Source organism: Montipora capricornis, chromosome 9, assembly GCF_036669925.1.
Source record: "Montipora capricornis isolate CH-2021 chromosome 9, ASM3666992v2, whole genome shotgun sequence".
NCBI lineage: Eukaryota > Metazoa > Cnidaria > Anthozoa > Scleractinia > Acroporidae > Montipora > Montipora capricornis.
The window spans coordinates 13480285-13502654 of NC_090891.1; the positions used below are offsets into that span (position 1 = coordinate 13480285).

At 39.0% G+C, this 22370-nt stretch overlaps 1 protein-coding gene across 2 annotated transcripts in view; it reads left to right on the forward strand.

The window, feature by feature from the left end:
• The window catches only part of LOC138016672 (tyrosine-protein kinase BTK-like), a 173049-nt gene that overhangs the window by 55533 nt on the left and 95146 nt on the right, over positions 1-22370 (forward strand). For both annotated transcript variants that reach the window (XM_068863861.1, XM_068863860.1), the window contains 5 exons: positions 6889-6956; positions 10363-10491; positions 18088-18152; positions 19196-19252; positions 20838-20892. In XM_068863861.1, the coding sequence (XP_068719962.1) occupies positions 6889-6956; positions 10363-10491; positions 18088-18152; positions 19196-19252; positions 20838-20892 (374 nt within the window). The remainder of the gene's footprint in view (positions 1-6888; positions 6957-10362; positions 10492-18087; positions 18153-19195; positions 19253-20837; positions 20893-22370) is intronic.

The following is a 22370-nucleotide window of genomic DNA, read 5'->3' on the forward strand; positions in this document are numbered from 1 at the left end:
TCCATGCTGGGGAGTTTGCAGAAAACTCCCATCGTCCCATCATCCCCGCCTAGTCTGGCAAGCATTTTGCAGAGAACGGTTGGCCCCCAACACAAATTCTCGCCTTTCTTGATAAGTGTGGCCTCTTGACAAGCCCTAAGGTATGCGGAGCCATCACATCTTTCGAGAATCAAACCAAGGTCTGGCTCCCAGATCAAAACCAGGGGTGCGGCATCAAAAGGCTAGTGACAGACAAAGGCGTGCTGGACTTCCTCTTGCAAGACACTCATCAAAGTGGCACTTTGGTTGCCCCCACCTGACTGTGCTAACATAATACCATGGGAGCCAGCCCCAGCTCCTCTCAATACTTTAGAGATTTCCCCCAAAGGAGGCTGTCCGGGTAGCCACAGTGAGTGAGTGACTCAATATACATCTAAGCTTTGCAACTGTGGGGAAAAACTGTGTGTGAGCTGCCTTAAAGGTGAGCTGCACCTTACCCCAGTAGATGTAGGCCAGTGGTGCAACAAGGACAAGCAGCTGTACAAACTGCCAAAATCCCAAGTATATTGGTCAGGAAAAGGACCTCTCCCCTTGCACTATGCCATGCTATGATGACCCGCTGATTCGGCATCAGCTTAGCTACCTCAACATCAGCAGAGGCAGTGGGAAATCAACGAGAGATACCCAACTGTTTAGGGCAGCAGATCCCCTTTTGCTCACACTGACCAATCCTCTAGCCAAAGATACACAGAAAAAGAAAGGGGCCCAGACCAACCATGGCTTTATCAGGTGGAATAGGGAGATGGAGTGGACACCAGAAAGAATCAGGAGAAAGTTTATCCCCAGTGTCATCATCTAGGATGAGGTTTATACTGTCCCCTGCCACCTTTTGGAAATGTTTTTAGACTAGCTTGACCACCCCTTCCCCCTATTCAGTGTTGCATAGAGAATGTTGTTTTTCCAGGAATCCCGAAACTTTTCACACAATCAAAATTGACACGGGGGAGGGGGGTTCTAAGATGCTTTGGTGTTGTGATCTTTTTGGCAGGGATTGAAGTCCTCAATGATGTTGTTGGTGTCACGATCGAGGCAGCTATCCAGACAGATGACTGGTGTCTTGGTTATGGGCTCACAATCCACAGCTCACAGGGCCTCACCATCCACGACCTGGAGAAAGTCTGGATCATCGACGATTTTCTCCAGTGGTCCAACCTAGCCTACCTTCCGGTGTCCCTGTTGGAGTTCATACATCAGCTCGAGCGGGTTACCGGCCCCACAGAACATAAAGTCAAGCTAATACTAAACTTATGGCCCTCAAAATTACAAATAAAAAAGAAGAGAAAATACAGAATTCAAATATCTAAAAACAATGCTACTAAATCTATAAATGCTAATAAATATGAAGTTAAATTAACCCATTGACGAGTTAAGTCTTAAGGTGTTAGACAGAGTAAACTACTAAGTATGGCCGGTTTAGGGGTAAATGGGTTCAATTAAGGTGATTCCTTAGTAATAGAAGTTGTCGTAAGATTTTCTTTAAACTTTCCTCGATTGTTCCCTACATTATGGTGACTCGAAATATGCAATTAAATAAATAGGTCACCAAGCTCGTTCGCGAGATATAACTTGCTCAAGTTACTCATTTAATCATTGCGACTTCATCTATCAAGGACAAGTTTGTTCTATCGGTTCAGGCTACGTTTTGCAGGAACAGGAAGCACAGCTTTGACTTAATTCTTAAAATAACAAAACAGGTGAATTGTATTGCTCAAAAGGAATAATTTAATGTTTGTTCTATGGCACAGGCACACGTCCTTAACAGGCACTGACTACAAATATTCCTCGGGTGCGTGATCTCGAGGAGACAATTTTGTGTCCATGAGTGATGCCTACGAATCCTTTTTTTCCTGTAACTTTTTTTTCTGACGTTAATTTTTTAATTTTTTTTTACAGCATAAAGAGGATGAGTAAGAGAATAAAATTATGCCAAAAAAAAGATAGGTCACCAACCTCGTTTATGAGGAAACAGAAAGCAAACCATGCTCGACCCCTCGACAACACTTCTCTCCGATAGCAAAGTTTCACTTGCACTGTTGGACTGAAATGTTCTTTATCATCATCAAAGCTATCACTCGACTTTTTGTTTTGCGAGAGTCTAAAAGGTTTCTTGTTTTGCTCTTTACTGCTGTGCTCTGAAAATGGCCATTCTTCTTTCTAGAGAGGTTTCCGGCATGAAAGGTCGCCATTTTGAATTGTTTTTGGCCACGTTCGATATATTAATATTCGCACATGGCTACATTGTTTAGTTTAGAAATATCCGTTGAGACTTGTGAGACAAAGAAAACAGAACTGAGCCGTGAAATGTGACCATAAAGCCTCTTAGCCATGCCTTAATACGAACGTGGCCTACGCTGTGTTATGCGCAGAACAGGATGCGCAGTGCAATACTAGGGAATCACCTTAATATCAAGCTAAATACTAAAGTGATTTCAACTAAGCTGTTCCTTGAAAAGTACATTAAATAAACTCTTCTTAAATACAGAGAATTGTTACATCTTAATTCTAAAGATAACTTATTTCCAAGTTTACAAGCTCTTATCAAGAAGGACTTTCCACCCTCTGTCTCACGTATATACTTAGGCCAAAGTAAGTTAGATTTAGCATACCCAGTATTTTTAGAATGGACTTGATTATTAACAGTAAAATGTTTGATTAAATATTTGGGTAAGGTAACTAGAGAACAACTGCTCATCTTATTTTCTTCATTAAAAGGAATCCATTTTAACTAGTTTTTAAATAATTGTATACAATTAGATGGCGAATCTCTATCGGCAAAGTAACCCTAGCCGCCCTTTTTTGCAGCTTCAATACTCTGCTCAAAGATTCTTTATAACAACGTGACCAGATAACACTAGCATAGGTTATTATAGGATGAATTATCAAATTATAATATAACAGTCTTTGGCTAAGAGGCACATAACTCTGATTTTTCTGAGCAGCATTATACGTTGAGAAAGCTTACAAGTTTTATCAACATGTTGACTAAACGAGAAGTGACTATCAATAGCCAAACCCAACGGAGTAGCACGAGAAACATTGCTCACTAGTTCATGATCACTGAGCGTCACTGATGGTTGAAAATCCAATTTGGATTCAAGTCTCTTGTCAGTCATGATCATTACATTTTGTCTTGTCTATGTTAATGGGAAGTTTTTTTTGACACAGCCCAGTTTGGGATTTCAGCTACAGAATTATAAAGGTCACATTCAAGTGTATGCATCGACTTATAGTCAGCAGAGCAGGTTGATCACATCCTGTGGCTCAAGGAATCCCAGGGCAACCTCTGCACAGCATGCAACATTACAGAACAACAATACCGAACACCAATGCATGAGGGGAGCTTTGCTCCTTCAAATCAACAGGCCATCCAGGCACAACAGAGCAGCTTTTTGACAGCACCCATAAATTCACACCCAGGGTTGACCTGGAGAAGCTTTGGCCACCTGGGAGGGCCTTGCTTGTAGATGCAAGAAAAGAGCTTCAGCAACCTCTTTGGTCTCTTTTGTGGCCAGAGGCTTGGCCTCCTTTTGGCCTGAGGCCATGTCGACCATGGTGAGGGCATATGTTTTGCGTCAGACCTTGTCACATGAAGAAATAGGAGGTCAGCTTGGTGGACATTGTTTGTGTTGGTGAAGAGCACCCGGGCAATTGAGATCCGAGTCAGAAGAATGCCACGTTTTTTGTGAAAAACTCTCTGGGCTTAATTGCCTTAATTTTCGTATTAAAATAGAAATAGACAAAGATCATGGCAAAAAATCCATGCACATAGATCGTGTTTACCGTTACCATCCAGTTGTTTTCTCTGACACTGGGTTAAATATAAAAGCTTTTGTATACAATGTCACTCTGACTGGCCGCAGAAAAAACATCTTTGTAGTCTAAATCTTGCCTTTGGTTCCGGTGCCTATTGTTCCTGTCGTGCCTATCATGTCTTATTGTTCTCAGAGCTGTCGTGATCGTGCCTGAGCCTTTTGTGCCCACGTTTTTCCCAAAGAAGACATCCATGAAAATTGAGTTTACTATCTGATCTCTTAGATATAAACGTTCACTGCGATTACTGAAAGAAAACACTGAGACATGACTTTCAATTCATTACTTTTATTTTTGTTTTTTGTTTTTTTTTTGCATCAAATGAAGTTACAGCAAATGTTATAAACACATTGGTTTTTGGCGAAAAATCAGGGTATGAAAGGAACAATTTAAAGGGCTTGATGTATGAAATATGCAAATATTAATAACTAAGGCACAAAAGGAACGAGTGGCTCAATGGGCATGATCGGGGAACGGAAAAACACAAGGCACGAAGTGTGCACTATTTGGATCCCTGTTCATAGGGCACAAAAGGCATGATACACCTTCTTTGTTACGCCATTAAGTGCGGATTTTTTAGCTTTTTTAAAAATATGTACTTTGTGCTGATAAAGTTAATGTGCCTTTAACTTGCAAAGACCAAAAGTTTTGTCTTCTGTCAAAACATATTTGGACTAATCACAAACTAAGTGGGCATCTGTGCACAATAAATCGTAATGGAACTTGAGTAAGTAATAGAATATCACATTGATAAGCAACATCGTGCACAAGGCCTTGCCCCAAATCTGAGTGCAAATGTGCCACCGCCTACATATGCGAGTTCAACAGTCTTTTGCTGACTGCTTGGCGTGTAAACGTCGCAGAGTCGGGCTTGTCGTGGTGGGAAGTTGGTTGGCTTGTGTTAGTTTGTTTGTAGAGTTTCAACCCGTATCCCATGTTGGTAAAGTTTTCACTTGCAGCTTCCTTCACCCTGTTGTTGGTCGTCACAAAGTGACAATCACTGTGTGATAGTTGCCCCAATCACCGAACATGGGCTGGGAGCATATTTTTTGCCAGCTGCTGACTCACAAACGTGCTCTCGTCAAGAAGAGGCTTCATGACTTGCCTGGCTATGCTGTAGTATTCAGAGGATTTTGATAAAGAGAAAAAGGAAATGGCTTGAGAGGCTCTGGCAATTTTACAGTCTTTAGTCTGATTGTGAAGGCTATGTGTCAATGTTAAGTTTACAAGAACATACTATTTTCATAGAACAAATTCCTATTCAATTTCAAATGCTGCGAACTAGTCTATTTGAGATCTCCTTGGTCAGGTTTTAGTGAAATATTTCACCGTTGTCCAGAAGTAAAACTATGATAATATTTTGTCTCCCTCCTTGGCTATTGATTTTGTTCTTTCTTCGGTGATAAAAGTAGGAAAATTTGTTGTGAGCTTGATCAAGCCAACGGTTTAGATGCTGTTTTTGATCACTGCACCATGTGTGGTCAACTGATTGTCTTTGGTTGTTTTGCTTGATGAACTCCAGAGTATTGTCAGCTCTGCTGCCCTACAAGTATTACTGCTTGATCTCTATGCTCGTGAAGTGTCGGGATGGATGTTGTGCAGTTCACATCCTCAAGTACTGTGTATGTTGTGCCCCAGGGATCTGTGATTGGTACATTATTGTATTCAATGTACACCTCCCCACTTAGTGACGTTGCTGGATGGCATTACCATAATTTCCGGGCGGTTACCCGCATCGGTCATTTTTTGCAATAACAAGAAAGAAATTTCAACAGATTACCTGCACTAGCAGATAACCCGCACCCAAAAACAAAGAAATTCGTGAACTCACAAACGTATCTGCACGAGCGATAACATTGAGCTTATACTCAAAAGTAAAACTCTAACGTCCGCGTTTAACACTGGCATTTTGACTCAAAATTGTTCATGGCTACACTTATCGTAAATGATTGAAGGGCATATTTCTCATTCAGTCAATTACCTTTTTATAACGTTTTGAATCAAATAAAAACTTCAACCATTGTTTTTGTTAACAAAATGTCCTTTAGGGTGAAATTGATAAGTTTTCACACCTATTGTTTTTGATCTTCCATTGAATGATACCGCTTGTAAAAATCCGTTCTAAAAAATATCGATATCTGAGGATCTACTGACTCTAAGAAATCGCTTGAAACGGGAAAATACTCTTTACCTTTAGGCAGTGCTTGCTAGGAATATTTTACTGATGCGCCAAATGTTCTGGTGTTTTAAAATTTTTGTCCGTGAATGTTTGTTTACACTCGTGCGACAATCACCTCTTATTAATTATGTGGGCGGTAGAGGCGCCATGAAATGAACATTTCGGCATCAGTTTTTTTGTGTGAATTATTTTAAAGCCTGCTTTTTCACATTTTTATTCTTTTGTTTTGAGTTTATTATTCCAGTTGGTGAATCCTATTTTATTTTCAACTAAACAAAGAAAGAAGCTCGCTGCTGTGAAATTAGCAAAGTATGAAAGTAATATTGCACGCGTGATAAACGATAGGCAATTAAAGCGGAATAAAAAAGGCAATCTACAGTTTTTAGGAACAGTTTCATTAATGACTTTTATATTTTTTCCCTACTTACGGTTTTAAAACTATACCGGAAGATTTAAAAATCATCACATTTCCCGCACCTTCCTGTAACCTGCACCAAGAACTGTTTGTGGAAAAATTAACACAGTACCCGCTGGTAATCACCCGGAAATTACGGTAGATGTTCTTCCACCTCTCTACTGATGACACTCAGCTGTATATTGCATTCAAGATGTCATCTCTCCAGGAAATGAACCAGAGCAAATCCAAATCGTGTATAGGATATCAACATGTGGTATCCAACAAGCTCAAGCTAAGTCTTCTCGCTTTCTCTATTGCTGCTGCTGAATTCTGGAACAATTTGTAAATCTGTTGGCTCCATTGACAATTTTAAACCAGAACTTTAAACTTAAATTCCCTTTTTACCTCTGTAACAACATTGTTTTACACCTGAGTTAAACTCTACTAATTTTAATTGTTTAAGGTGGAGGTTACATGCGAAGTTCTTCAGGATTCATAGCATCTCAGCCATTGCCACCAATTCCCTCTGCTGTAAGTAATACTGTTCTCTTTGTTATGTTATTGTTGTTGTTATTATTATTATGACAGTTATACACATCTGGATGCCAGATAAAAAAAAACCACAACAGCTAGGCGGAGAACTGTAGGTAGCTCTGTGTATAAATTATTATCATTATCATCATCATCATCATTATTAAGAGAGATACAGTCAACACCTGCATATAAGAACACTTTTTTGCAGGTTTAAGGCTGGTTGTGTTCTTATTTGAGGAGTGCTTATATAGTAAGAAATCAGCCTGAAAGTGTTCTTAAAATGTTCTTGAAATTGTTTTCAGAAATACCTCAAATTATATATTACTAGAGGTTTAAGGACGTTCTGGCCAAAATCTTCCTACAGTGAGATTTTCTTCATTTCTCTAGGTCATAAAGTATTTACTCTAAAAATGAAAAAAAAATTGTTTCGGAGAAAATGGCAGTGGAAAATGCCTTAATTTCGAGATATTGGTCATAATAGCAAGATGTAGCATCATCTGCTCATCCATCGAAAATCATAAAAATAATGTTTCAGTGCATAGGTTTTTAGGAGTGGGATTTTTAGATAATTGCATGCCACTCGGGATGTCGTAAACAGTAGAGTTCATCCTCGACGAGCATTTTCGTAAGCTCTATCCATTGCAACCGATACCAGAATTCGATGGCACGTGGAAAGAAAACGTTAAAAAAAGATAACTTCTTACGGTGCGGATTTTTTCATTTCCTCATATTTTGTAGATATTAAGTAAAGTAAGTGATTCATGATTAAAAAAATTGGAGTCACCGATGATCTAAACAAGTAAAATCAATGTGATTTTGCAAAGCTCTTAGAAAATTTCATTTGTCACGTTTTTGCGTCACCTGTTGGGGAAGGACTGGAACCCAAGAGAGGATCGATAGTTGAAGGGATGAAAGGCTTTCACCTCGAAAAAAACTTTCTCAAACTTTTAAGCAGCTGTCATCTTCATTTGGTTAGTGTTTTGTACAATGTCTCTCCATTGCCGTCAGGTTCATCTTATGGAGTGTGGTTTTTGTGAAATTTAATTGCTGGTTGTTTCCACACAGGTCCGCACTATTGAAGCGGACAAGGATGAAAATACTGCTCAATTTTCACAAAAGTAAAGGAAAAGAACTTCAAGAACATGCATTCATTTTGAGCTTTAGTTCGTAGGGTAATAAACACATTAAAAAAAAAACAGCCCCATTACATTTACGCAATGGTTTCTCCACAAGTTTTCCAAATTTTCAGCGACTACTCGATCAGCTACCTTTTCCAGAGCTAGTTTACAGCATACATCTTTGATATTGGACATCCATGGTTTGATCAATAATTGACACCTGTCAAAACAAGGTATCCACTGACCAGTTTCACATGACCATATTGTGGGCTCAAGCTTAGAGCTCACCGAGGTCAGCTGTTTTTTTTTTTTTAAGTTGACTGCTGACCAAGTACTGGTTTTCGATTGGATTGTAATAGCTCATACTTGGTGGGAAAAGTTACTCAAGAAATTCTTTCCTTGGGCACTAAACCGTTTGTTATTTTTACGGATGCATTAGTTAAAGTGGATGGGTATTTTTGAATAGTGGTTTAATTGGTTTTTCCTTTGTTCAGGAATGAAACTCGAATTTTTATTGTCAACTGGAATTAAATAACAGTTATCTATACTACTTTAGACACAAAGATAAAAATTGAATTGTTTGTTTGTTTTGCTTTAAAATGCGAGTGAACAAGTGCTTTTTTAATCTGTTTGCCCAACTAATTTTCAATTTGCCTCAACAGTGACAAGAAAATTTTGCCCTTATATTATAAACACGTAATCGCAATGAGTTCTTGTAAAATTAGGGGGAAATTTCACTAGCTTGTGTTTTCAGAAGTTTGTTTAAAGCACCTTTTTTTTTTTCGTTTACTGTGGAATGTGTTTCCTGATATTGGGTCGGTCGGTCGAATTGATTCATGCGATGTCAGTTTTTAGTGTAAAATTTACCATGGAATTCACTAGTTAGGCAATGAATTTTTGTGCAGAGGAAAGAAAAGAAAATGATTTAATTATTAAAGCAGCAACTGGAAACATCGAAGCGTGGACAATTTGAAACCTTTTATTTTCACTAACCCTACAGGCAGGAAGATTAAATAACCAGGGAGCTCTGCTTTTAGGCTTGGCTTAATCTATATATAAGATTTTTTTGTTTGTAATGGTCCTGAACACCATAGTAATTTGATACAAGTTACATGTATTGTTTCCTTATCCTATAATAAATTAGTAATAATAAATTACAAATTTATATTGCGCAGTTTCCATGGCAAGATGATCAACTGCGCATTACAACAATACATGGAATAAAATAACAAATAATAAATACTAATTACATCATGTGTTGTATAAAATATTAAAAGCCAAGCTAACTAAGAATAAAAATCCTCACTAAAAAGATACGTCTTTAAAAGTTTTTTAAAAGTGTCAACAGATTTGGCCATTCTAATATCTGAAGGTAAATCGTTCCAAAGTGTTGCCGCCGAAGCAACGAAAGCACGGTCGCCCAGGGTTGTTAAAGTTTTAAAATTCGGATGAGAGTCGTTAGATCGCAGTCCACATCTTGAATTTAAAGGCTTAATTTTGACAAGATTGTTGATATAGGACGGTGCTAATTTGCGAATGGCTTTGTCCTAATACCCTTTCCCTTTGTATTGAGAACATGTTACCTATCAGGCCGAATTTGTTCTTATTTATATGGTGCTTTATTGGCCAAATTTCAGCCTGATGTTCTTAATCCACCTGTTCATATATGTGGGTGTTTACTGTTACAGTATCACACCGACCAGCTAAGGCCAGTGGAGGGTTTGTGGCAACCAGCTACCTGCCAGGAAAGTCACTGTCAGGCACATGTGCTCAGTGGGACGAGCAGATTGTGAAGCAAAGTTAAGATATCTGCCTTGTCTTGTCTTTGCTTGCCCCACAACCAGCAGGGAGGGAAGCGAATCTCAATCTTATATATTTTATGTCTGGGGTATAGGTAGCTCAAGTACGTTACCTTAGTTAGTTGTTGACAGAGTGGTCCAAATTAGGGAGAAACTGTTAGTCTGTTCTTTTAAAACAGCTGGTATTTCATTTGTGCACTCACTTTATAGGAGTTGTCCAAAACACACAAACTGAGTTGGGTTAGCAATTTGGTGAAGGCAACTTGACAAGCAGAAGTCAGGTTCGCGCACAATTAAAGACCAATATTTTACAACTTATCTCTACTGTTCTGATGGATTTTCAACAGCAAGATATTATCACTAGCAATTTGAGACCCAACTCAGCTTATGTGTCTTGGACATGAACAAATAGCAATAGATCTATTGGACTTACTGCATCCATCCTTATTTTTTTTATATTGCTCTGTGTAATGGTTTTTCCCAAAGGGTCAAGCAGCTGTGACACCTGTACCCCAAAAGGAAACTGTAAAAGACCCAGAAAAGCAAGCAGCTGAAACCGTAGTGGCCATATATGACTACTGTGGTGCAGAAGAGGGTGACTTGTCTATTGTCAAGGTTTGAATTGAGTTCACTCTGCAGTAATATCACCATGACTCTTCCCAAAGGGACCTTTTTCTACCATAAAAATGAGGTCATCCTCGTCTTTTACTTTATCTTTCTGTTCATCGTGACAATAAGTAACATTCTGAGGGCTTTAAGCCACAGCTACATGAGTGATTGTTGCTCACGCTAGTGATGTGATTTTTCAAATTTTGCTGTGTCGCCACTGGCAACACGACAGCTGAAAAAACCGGAGGAAAAAATTTCTCGTAATTTTTTTCTGCAATTTTTTCAGCTGTCACATCGCCAGTTCAAAGGTGGCTACACTTGCAATTTTCATCGCACGCTCGCGACACGATAAAATTTGGAAAAATAGCATCACCGGCGCGAGCAAAAAACTCGCTTGTGAAGCCACGGCTTCATAGTCCAGGCATTATGTGGGAGGACCTGTAACTAATTGCAAAGAAGCTTTCTCATCATTGACCAGATAGAAATATACTATACATGGACATACTAAAAGTCCCTAAAGATCCAAGCATGGGAACACCATTAAACAGGACCAACAAAATAAGTCCGGTTTTCCTATAGCATGAAAATGAGGCTGTCAACCGGAAGTTGCCCTTTAGTGTTTTTTGTTGCTATAATTCGAGCCCTTTCTTCAAGCTAAGAATCTAATTTTAAGACCAATGATTTTAGGGCGTTAAAAATGAAAGACCTTTCCACAAAATATATTTAAATTATTAAAGTTTATTTAGCCGGCAATGAGATCTTTTTTGGCCGAAACATTACGAGACATAAATGCTTAAGACGCACGACGAGAAAAGTCCTATGTCATCACCAGAAAGCTACCCCTTTATTCAATTCTACATGTGCTCCATATACAATGTATTTATAGCTGAGCTCCGCGCGCATGCGCAGAGCACCATAACTAAGAAAATATGGCAACCCATTGATGCAAGAAGTTTTGGTTTTATAGCCATGATGTCATCGACCGTCCGTACCTCCACTCCTCCGTGTATGCTAATGTGATCAGTAACACGCTAGTTTACTGCATACATCTTTGATATTGGACATCCATGCTATGGTCAATTGACACCTGTCAAATCAAGGTATCCGCTGACCAGTATCACGTGACCATATTGTGAGCTCAAAATCAGAGCTCATTGAGGTCAGCTGTTTTTCTGAAGCTGACCGCTAACCAGGTACTGGTTTTCCATTGGATTGCAGGCTCAACCCAGGTTAACTCACCCACTGTAAACATAAACCAGGCTTTTCTTGCCCTTTCTGTGGCTCGACGTGGCTACACGGCAATAGTACATCAAGTATAGTTCTTAACAGTCAATGCTTTTTGTGTTCAGGTGGAAAACACTTAAGGAAATATTTTCTGCATTTTTCACTGGTTTCAATCCAGTTTGACATATCATGATAGCTGTTGTCCACACTGATAGCGATGCAGTTATTCAAGGCAAGCAATGAAGGGATATAAACATAAAGCTGAGTGTTTATTTTTAATTTGTTTCGTGATTCATGCAATATCGGATTTTCGTGTGAAATTTCATTAGTGAGGCAATGAATTTTGATATAGAAGGAAGCAAAGAACAGAAACGGAAACCGGAAACACCAAAACGTGGACAATTCGAAAGCCTTTTTTTTTACTAACCATACAGGCAGTAAGAATAAAATTATAACCAGGGAGCTGTGCTTTTAGGCTTGGCTAAATCTATATAAGAAACATGCTCGGTTCAGTTCAGTTCAGTTTAGTTCTGTTCAGTTTTAGCCATGAAATGTCTGTCGTTGGGGGTAGGCCTTCCCCATTGTCCTCCAGTGGTCTACGTTTTGCGCGACACTGTGCCAATGTTTTACAAAACTATCCAAGTTGTCCCTCCGTGGTCTCCCTCGGTTCCTTGTGTGTCCCGGGAATGTAATGTGGGTTGTCCAATGGTTGTCTGTTCTAGCCACATAACCAGCCCAATTCCTTTTCAGTTTACTTATTGTTTCCATGATATCTTGTACTTTGGTTTTTTTTTTTTCTCAGATCCATTCAGCTGTTTTACGATATCTCGCCACATGATGTTTAAATTATCATGATTCTTTCATGGGCTTTCTGCATAGTTCCGAGTTTTAAGGTTTGTTTTTTTGTAAGATTCCAGGTTTCTGATCCATAGGTGAGTGCTGGTAAAATGCACTGGTCAAACATGACGTTTAAGAATGATCGCAATGTCTTTGTTTCTGAAGATCGCACTTCCATGGCGGAAAGCTTGCCATCCAAGGGTGAAACGATGTTTGATCTCTTGTTCCTTTGAAGCAGAATCCATGGAAACTCATTGACCAAGATGTACATGTAATGATTCACTCCTTTGAGTTTCATTACTATTGATGGTGGTGTGTTTGTCTACGTCCTCAGTGAACTCATTGTACATAAACTTTTTGGCTTCCTTGGTTGAGCTGTAGCATTTCTTGGAGTTTTTCAATATTGTTGGCAAACCATAGATCACTAGGGTATTCACCATTGATTTTGATTCCCTTCATTTCCCAACGTTGTTTGCGAAAGACCTTTTTGAAGCAGGCAATGATCAGTTTGTGAACTCTGATGTAGGATTTGGTGTATTTGTTGTAGAACGTTAACTTACACTGGTTTGACCCCTTGCCCCTTAAGTGCATTTATGACATCTGCGATCTCGAAGTCGAAGGCTTTGCTGTAATCAACCAGGCACTTGACCAGATGAATTTTGTACTCTTTGCCTTTTTTGATTGGTTGGTTAACAACATGGAGATGGTCAGTTGTGGAAAAGCCCTTGTGAAAGCCGGCTTAATTGTTCTCTTGGTTCATTCCTGTCTAGCATTCTGGACCAGTGGTAATTCGCTAAGTGATGACTTTGGTGAAAAGTTTGTAGTTGTTGTTTAAAAGGCTTGTTGGACGATAGTTGGAAATAAACATACTAGCTTTTCGAATCTTCACTTTTGTAGTCCACATTGTTCAAAGAATTTGTGCATGAAGATCCTTTGCATTGGCCACAGGCTGGGAAATATTGCATACCATTCTTGCAACAATTGCACCTCATACTGCTACAGTCAGACGAAAAGGTGCATCTGATTAACTGGAGAAGCAATTCTAGGGCAGGCGGCAAATCCGTTGCAACTGGAAATACTTGAGAATTACGGTAGTGACTTTCCACCCCTAGTCCTCCATTGACGTGACTGCACCTTCTCCCTGCCGCTGCTTTCAAATTTAAATTACCTGTAGGTAGACACCTAGGCTGTGAAATTGGGCCTCTGCTGCTGTTGGGGGCAGATTCTGTGGCTCGATATGAGACATCTTGGTTGCAAGTTATCTGAGAGAGTTAAGACCTACCCCTGGTTTACCACTGAAAATTGATACAAGTGCTTTTTCACCTGCAGTGACAATGTCAGAAACAGCAGAATGACAGCTGAAGATGTTAGCTTGCTCTTTGAAGTATGGTACATTCTCAAGTTTCAGGGCTGTTGCCTTGCCAACTCCATAGAGGCGCGACATTGTGTCGCATCCGGTGATGGCATGAAGAAAAAGGAGATTTCTGTAAACTTCTTACCCAGCTGTTCTTTGACTTTTTTCATGTGCCAGATGCGTGCACCTCTCACATTTACCGTTGGCTCTGGTCTAAAATAGAGGTCACATCCACGTTCAGAAGCATGATAACGCAGAAGGACTTGCAAATCTGTGTCATCCCCAACTAGAACCATGGTATTCATTCTGGCAGACTCAGTGGTTTGACTAGAAGTAAGTTGGCGTCACCATGTGTGGTGTGTTACGCATCCTACATTCTGGAGAGCCTAATTTAGCATTAATAGGAGGCGTATTGGAAGGGAATTACTCTCGACATTTTAGTTTTCAAATTGAGCTAAAGTGCAAGATTTGCAGGGCGCACGCTTTCTTTATGACTTCACGCATAAGTGGATGAAAACATTTCCTTCGGCTTAAGCGAAAATTTATCACAATTTCATAAAATTTGATGCAATTCCTGGACATTTTTCTTCAAATTCTGAGGGAAAATAGATGAATTTACTGACGAGTTAAGACAAAAAAGAATAATTTTATTACAATATAAAGCGTGGAGCGATGACTGAAAACAGTCATTTTAGAAGTTTCTACTCAAGTGAAACAACTTTTTCCTGAATTATATAATCTTGGGACCTTACTGTTACTTTTAGTGTAAAATTGTCCTTTTAAGTTCTACAGTACTGTGAAAAAGTAATGATAGCGATTTTCGTCAAATTTTGAGCTTTGTTTTTGGCAAAATTTTGAAAGACCTAACACCTAACTCTCCAGCAGTCATTCCCGCCGGTAAACGACACCCAGCCTCGCTGTTGCTTTCCTTTGAGCCACAGATGGAATCCCGAGGGCAACTTTTATTGTTTTTGGCACGAATTACTTTCTCCAATGAGTAGTGAAACCCCTGTTTTAGAATTTCCAGTTTGACGTTATGGACTAAACCTCAACAATCTTGTTTCCCAAGGCTGTGATTGTTTACTCAAAGAAGAGAAAACTTGACTCCCAGTTCCTGTCCGTGGTCTAAATGCCACCCACAAAAAAGGAAAATGTTGTTGCAGGCAAGCGTTCAGATGGTGGGAACTTGGTTCTCATCATATTTTGAACAAGTTACTACTCCCAATAAAACATGAATCCTATCAAAAATGTGTTTTACTACATGTGACGGTAGCGAAAAGCGATACTCGAGTGAATGGAAGTGTTGGTTGGACGAAAACAAGACAAAGCTGGAAGTCTGGGGATGAGACTGCAGTTGAGACTGCCATTTTAAGTGCTTTGAATCCGTTCCAAATGAAGGACATGTTGTTCTTAGCTTCGGGAGATTGTAGCGCTACCTAACTCAAAATAAAACAGAAACATTGAAGCAAATAATGTTCACTTTAGCTCAAAACTGACTTTTGTTTCAATGTTCAATGTCAATGTTTTTAGTTTCCCACGAAACCCCCTACCCCGCGGAAACGCGGAAATTACTGACCTTTAAACCCCCCCCTCTCCCTCGGAATTTCCAATGATCTTCTGTGGGGGGGGGGGGGGGAGGGAGGGAGGTTTGGGTATTTTCTGGAACCACACAATAGTAAGCAATACCTCAAAAGTACCTCGGCCGCATAATTTGAAGCTAACGGGATACTAGTAAGGATCTCTAATAATGCGCAGCATTGTTTACTTTAAGGTTCAGTATGTGGTTCTACGCGATTAAATCCGTTCCAGCAGAACGAAAACAAAAACTTTCACATGCAAATCGCTTCCCACCTTGTCCTTGGCTCCACTCTTATCCTCCATTTCTGTGGTTAATTTGCCCATGTGCTCACAAGATAAGTCATGTGATGAGAGGACTTATGGGTGCTGGCATAATTTATTTAATTTATTTAATTGATAGTTCTCGTTATTCGCTTTTTTCACCCCTCCCATAATACAGGTCATTTGCGTGGGGGGGGGGGGGGGAGGGAGTATTTGCATTAAGACGATGGATGTTCAGTTCACTGAGGCATGATACAGCCCCAAGAGTAAATAACTGGTATTGTTTTTATGTAAAATACCCCCCCCCCCCCCCCAAAAAAAAAAAAATGCATTATGCTGCACGTGGCTTTAAACTTAAGCAAAACAACAGGTTCACAACAGATATTAAATGCAACCTCTGCATGGAAAATTATAAATGTAGACGCTAAACTAGTCACTGCAGTGTCAAGGCAAGGATAAAATGGCATAAAGACGAGTTTCTATCCAAGTTTCACTGAGTTGGGCAGAAATACATTGTTAATTTCTTCAAATTTGATCTGAGTAATATCCTAAAATAGGATAGTTTTGAAAATTTTCTAACGTAAGAGCTAAACTTAATGTCATGGAAAAAGTCATGGAATTTGAAGTCTTTAAAAGAGTATGTATGAACCCTGGTATAGGGCTCTAAAAAAAATCGTTCTTTCTCAATTTTCACCACTCAGATTTTCGGGGACTTTTGATATGACTGTTATAATGGACATCTCCCTGGACCAAAACCGTTACAAAAGCTTCTTTTGCAATTAGTGGCAGGTTGACTGACCTTTAGCGATAAAATACCTTGACTATTATTCCAGTCAGCAGTCTGTTATGGTATCTGCCATTCCTTGGTACTAAAGATGACATTGAGGTTAGGTGTCAATTCAAGACTTTTTTTTTGTGATCATTTTAATTCCCAGAAGTAGCGATTTGTGGAAAGGTTGGTTTATCAAGTGAGGAGATGACACTACTTTTCTCTTCATATTTAGCGCTATTAATCTAGCAATGGAAATAAGCTACAACAGGTTGCAAAAATAGTGGAGACGCTATTAATGACCTATTATCTCTCACACTGCAGCCCCCCTCTCCCCCTTATCAGTGTTGCCAGCAAGACAAAAAAATTGTTGCAAACTTAAACAGTCAGTCCCATTCAATGGGGGAGAGGGGAAGGGAAGTGAGAAAGGTTTAAATTCTAGATATGGCGGATATTGGAAGCTAGAAAAGGTGTTTTTTAATGAAAGTGTCTTGACAATTTTGCAACTAGTTGTAGCTTAAATAAACAAATTCATCGTTACGTATCAAAACTGTTCTCATCGGGAATTACTTGATATATGCATGCAAATAGTGGACAGTCTCTTCTTACCCTGAAGATGACTTAACATTGCAAATGTTTGGTTTTTAGTTAATCTTTTAAAATACTTTTAACCCTGTATAAATTAATTATTAGTCATTTTAATTCTATTCTAAGGTGTTCACTGTGGGTGCAGGGATGGCACAGTGGTGAGAGCACTCGCCTCCCACCAATGTGGCCCGGGTTTGATTCCTAGACTTGGCGTCATATGTGGGTTGAGTTTGTTGGTTCTCTACTATGCACCGAGAGGTTTTCTCCGGGTACTCCGGTTTCCCCTCTCGTCAAAAACCAAAAATTTGATTTGATTGCGTTAACTTGTTAATTTCAATTTACAGTGTCCCCGATTAGTGCTCTACCGTCGGGGGTGGAAGCTGAATAATTGGACCTCGATTATTCATTATTCTGTGCGTGTTTTGTTCGAATTATTCATTGTTCTTTTTAAATTTTTGTAGGTTATTCATTATTCATTGTTGTTATTCATTATTCCATTGGCATATTAACTGTGTTATTCATTATTCCGGCATTTTCAGACCCAATTATTCATTATTCATTTTCTCTTTGTACTCGTTATTCATTATTCATTATTCAGCTTCCACCCCCGACTCTACCGCGCTAGAAGATTAGACACTTAAATAAAGTTCCTTTCCTCTCCTTTCCTTTCCTTTCCTTTCCTTTCACAAGCAAAGATCCACTGTATGAGGTGCATACATCGTTAATTTTGAATTAAGAATTAATTGTAATAATTGTTGTTATTATCATAATCCCTTTGACTTATTGAGCTGAATAGTTGCATATTAGTTAATGGTGCAAATGCAACTAAGGCTGGCTGTCCTGGCTTTAGTTGAATAAATGGGTATTCCTATCCATTGTATAAATTGTCATCTAGTAGATAAGGGCTCATTCCTTGCATCTTTTGAACAATAATTATATCAGCCTGGTCACTTGCACTTCCCACTTTACTTTTTAACTTTGGTTTGTACAGGGAGAACATTTAACTGTTATTGACAAACAGTCAGACCATTGGTGGATAGCCAAGAATTCAAAAGGGTATTTCTTAAAAACAATTTTGTTTACAATTAAAGGGCAAATACCACTGATTGTTACACGTTTGTTCCCTAACAACACTTGCCCTTACTGACAACTTTAGGGTCCAATTACATCTAATAATTTGCATGCCTTCCACCAAAGTCTCTGAGTAAGTAAGGTTGCAGAATTTTATGAAGGTGTCAGTGCACTCTTGTCTCACCGTGTATGTGAACTGACAACCACCATTCAAAATAATAATAAGATTGGTTGACAAAGTCATTTTTTAAATTTACAGTGGTAAGTGCTTGACCATTAATTTTTTGCTCTTACAAAAAGAGACTGTATGTGGTGAGACCCTTCAAACAAGGAAAAGAAAAAGAAATGCAACATTTGCTTGCTTTAATCTTCCCCATCATTAGTCTTAATTTTTTTCTGTAATGTGGAATGTATTGTTTTGAAACAGAACAAACTAGCATTCCTTGGACTTTGCACTGTTAGGTGTTTATCAACCTCCCAAACTGGCCAAATCAGTGTGGACTAAAGAATGTTGACTTTATTTCGTTGCAATAGGCTTTTTTTTTTTTGCTTGATGTGAACTGTTATTTAGTAGGTCATTTCACAAAGATGGTAGGACTGCTGGATATTTGTTATCTTACTCTCTTCACTGTCTTATTGATAGTCCTAAAAGGATAGACAATACAGTCTTGCTGATGTTACTCTAATTGACAATCTCTTACTCAAAGTGGTCGTAGTCAAATCGCACCTGTACTGCTGTGATGTCTCACCTTCCTAAGTCACAACCAAAGTTTAAAACATATAGGCAAAAATCAGTTGATCACTGACTTAAATATACTCCTATCCAAGTCTCCTATATCTTTTATGGTGTTGATGACATGGCTGCATGGAAGAAGATGTCCACTACTGGAATCAATGACTGCATGTCCTCATACATGTACAGTACACCAGTATATTTCTAGCAGTTTCCCACTACATGTATGTACATTTTATAATATGTTTTAAAGGAATCTTTCATCTTTGTAATAAGCGTGTCTCAAACATTGCAGGAAACAGGGGTACATCCCAAGTAATTATGTGAGAAAGCTAGGCTTGGAAAGTGAAAGGTGTGTGTGCCACAGTCATCATTTTCTCCTTAGCACAATAATGTACATGTATTTTAGATTTTTAATTGCTTAACATTATCCTTCAAAGTCACTGTTTTAGAGGCAGGCCTCTAAAATCAAGTAAAAAAAAAGCTTTTATTTTATCTATGACCAAGCAAGGAAGAGGAATGGGTTCAATACAAGGTTGATGTCATAAAGTGCTTTGCATTGGGAGAGAAAACAGCAATGTGAACCCAATATCAAACTTGTTATCCTCAGTGCTTGTTGGTAGGTGAAACTAAGGCGACATATAGTTTATTGAAAGTGTGTTTTCAGGAGAAATCTAGGTTGGAAAACCAAGAAAATGTTAAAAAGCAAAAATTTGTCGAGGTTACAGTCACTTAAACTTATACTAAAATATTGGCCTTAATGTTAAAAAATATTAGGTATTTCGATACCTATGAGGCCACAGTTGAGTTCAAAACGTCTACTGTAAAATGAAATATTCCCTCCTCATTTTTAACTTTAACACCTGTAGTAAATTTGACTGCCTTGAAGTGCAAAATCGTAGGGAATTATGAGAAATTACAGCCTGGTGATTGCTGTACTAGTTGGATATGCTTTAAATTTGGGATTTATTCAAATATTTGTCATGCGCTATTTGGTGTTGGCAAGTTTATTGTAGTTTTCAAAGATTCTTTGTAATACATGTAACACTGGCCTGTGATATTTTCAAATTGTGCTTTCCTCATGTACAGTCATTTGGCAACATTTCATCACTCATACAATAAAATGCACAAGTGGCATAACAAAAAGGTGCAAATTTGCAGCATACTATCTTCCTACCATCACTTATTGGAGGGCCACATGATGTACAGCCCCTCTCATGGGTCTCTGTTGAATCAAACAGGGTGTAGAAAACGTGGTGCTGTAGATTGCTCCATATCTTTTATGTGTTGAGTGATTTCATATTCTTACAATTTACTGAACAATATGACTTTTTCATCCGTTAATTCAGCATCTGTAGACAATATGACAGATTCAAGGATTCTCTTCTCCAGAAGTGCATTTTCACCTTTACACTTTATAATATAACATGCAAGAGAAGACTCACATTTTGGCCATACCAGAAATATTGAGTAAATATGGAGCAAGTATTTTAAAAGTTCATGAAATGTGCATTTTACACAATTTCGATCTAGCATTCCTTTGACACGCACAAAACAGTCTTGCGCATCCATTTAAGGAGGAGGATGGAGGCAGACACTCTTACCAACTTTCACCTGGTCCAATGATGGCACTTGCAACACCCCTATTAAAAGACTCTGTGTTTGCCAAGTTGTCCTTACTCATATTCAGTGAGGATTGAGATGTTTAACCCGTTGACTCCTGGGGGTTCCCCATTGACGAGTAAAATACTTAGTATGGCCGGTTTAGGGGTGAATGGGTTAATTAATTGAGTAATTTGTTGTTCAGTTTTCAGTTCCATTTAAACACCTCTACTCAGCTTGCCAGCATTTCTTATGAGATTTAGAGTTTAAATGTTTGTTCTGATGTTGTTTGATCCATTGTCATTTGATTTATTTATCTATTTTTTGCTTTACAGCTGGTTTCAACTGGAAATGTCTCGACAGATGTCTGAGGATGTTTTAAAGGAAGAGGTATGTTTGTGACCCATGGTTCATTTGGTATTTTACAAGAGTATCCCTCTCAGGTTTTTTTATTTGAAAGTGCATGTATGTGACCTTTCACGCAAAAAGGGGGCTTATGAAACTTTCATGATGATGCTGATTTAAAAATGGTGTGAAAATTTATCATACCACCATGAAATCATTCCCCCGGGCCCGTGAAAAAAATCATGGCGTGAATAGTTTCATGCTGTGAAAAAAAAAGTTCTCCTCAATATTAATTAGTTTCATTATCAATAAGTGTGAAAGAACCATTGACATGAAGCTTTTGATGCTCATTAATTTTTGTTTACTTTAGAGTTGACTTAACTCAATTTGAAAAACATGGGGAATAGCAAATGGATTTTGCGAGCATGTGAGTACTGCGCATTTTTCGGCAAGGATGAACAGTGATCCAAACCTCTTTTCAAGATCATCAAGCAGAAAATAAATTATGAGCATTAATCGTCAGGGCAACTTGGAAAACCACAGCAACTCGCTTCATAGTATGTTTTTATTTGAGTGCACCAAGTGGGGAGACTAACCGCTCAAAATTAAATACGCTCAAAATCTTAACCTATTCATCATGGTCATCATCATCTGGAGTCCCTCGAGTCGTGTAAGATTGTTCACTGAGTCATCTGTGTACCCTTCGGTGGCTCAGGAGGTCAATGCGGGAGGCACAGGGATGCTGGATCTCATCATCAATATCTGCTTTAACAGAGTGGAAGCTGCCCAGATATGGAAAAGATTCAACATTGTTCATGACCGACCCGTTGATCTTAAAGGAGGGGGAGACGTTCCCTTGACCAGGCACAGATTGGTAAAGGATCTTGGTCTTTTTGACTTTGACGGACAGGCCTAACCATTGGTATGCATGTCCAAATGCATCCAGAATAGTCTGGAGGTTCTCCCCAGAAGTGGCACAGATGCAGTTGTCGTCAGCATAGTGGAGCTTGACAACGGAGGTGGTACAAGTCTTGGTTTTAGCTCTCAGCCTCTTTAGATTGAAAAGGCCCCCATCTAGTTGGTAGATGACTGCTACTCTTCGGGAAGCCTGTCTTTCATCAGCTGAAAGACTGTTGATAAAAAGATGGAGAAGAGAATGGGAGCAATCACGCAGCCTTGTTCAATGCTGGTTGGCACTTCAAATGGCTCACTACTGGAACAGCTGTCCAGGACTCTTGCAACCATGCCACCATGAAGAAGTTTGACAATGGTGATGAATTTCTTAGGACAGCTGTATTTGGCTAAGATCCGCCACAGGGCTTTGCGGTTGACAGAGTCAAAAGCCTTGGATAGATCGATAAAGGCCATGTAGAGTGGTTGATGCTGCTCACGACATTTTTCTTGAAGTAATCATGCCAGTCATTCCTCTGCTGGCTCGAAAATGGCACTGCGTCTAAATGGCATCACAGCATACATTAAAAGCTCATTAAATTGCAAGTACCAACCAAATAAAGATCCTGGAT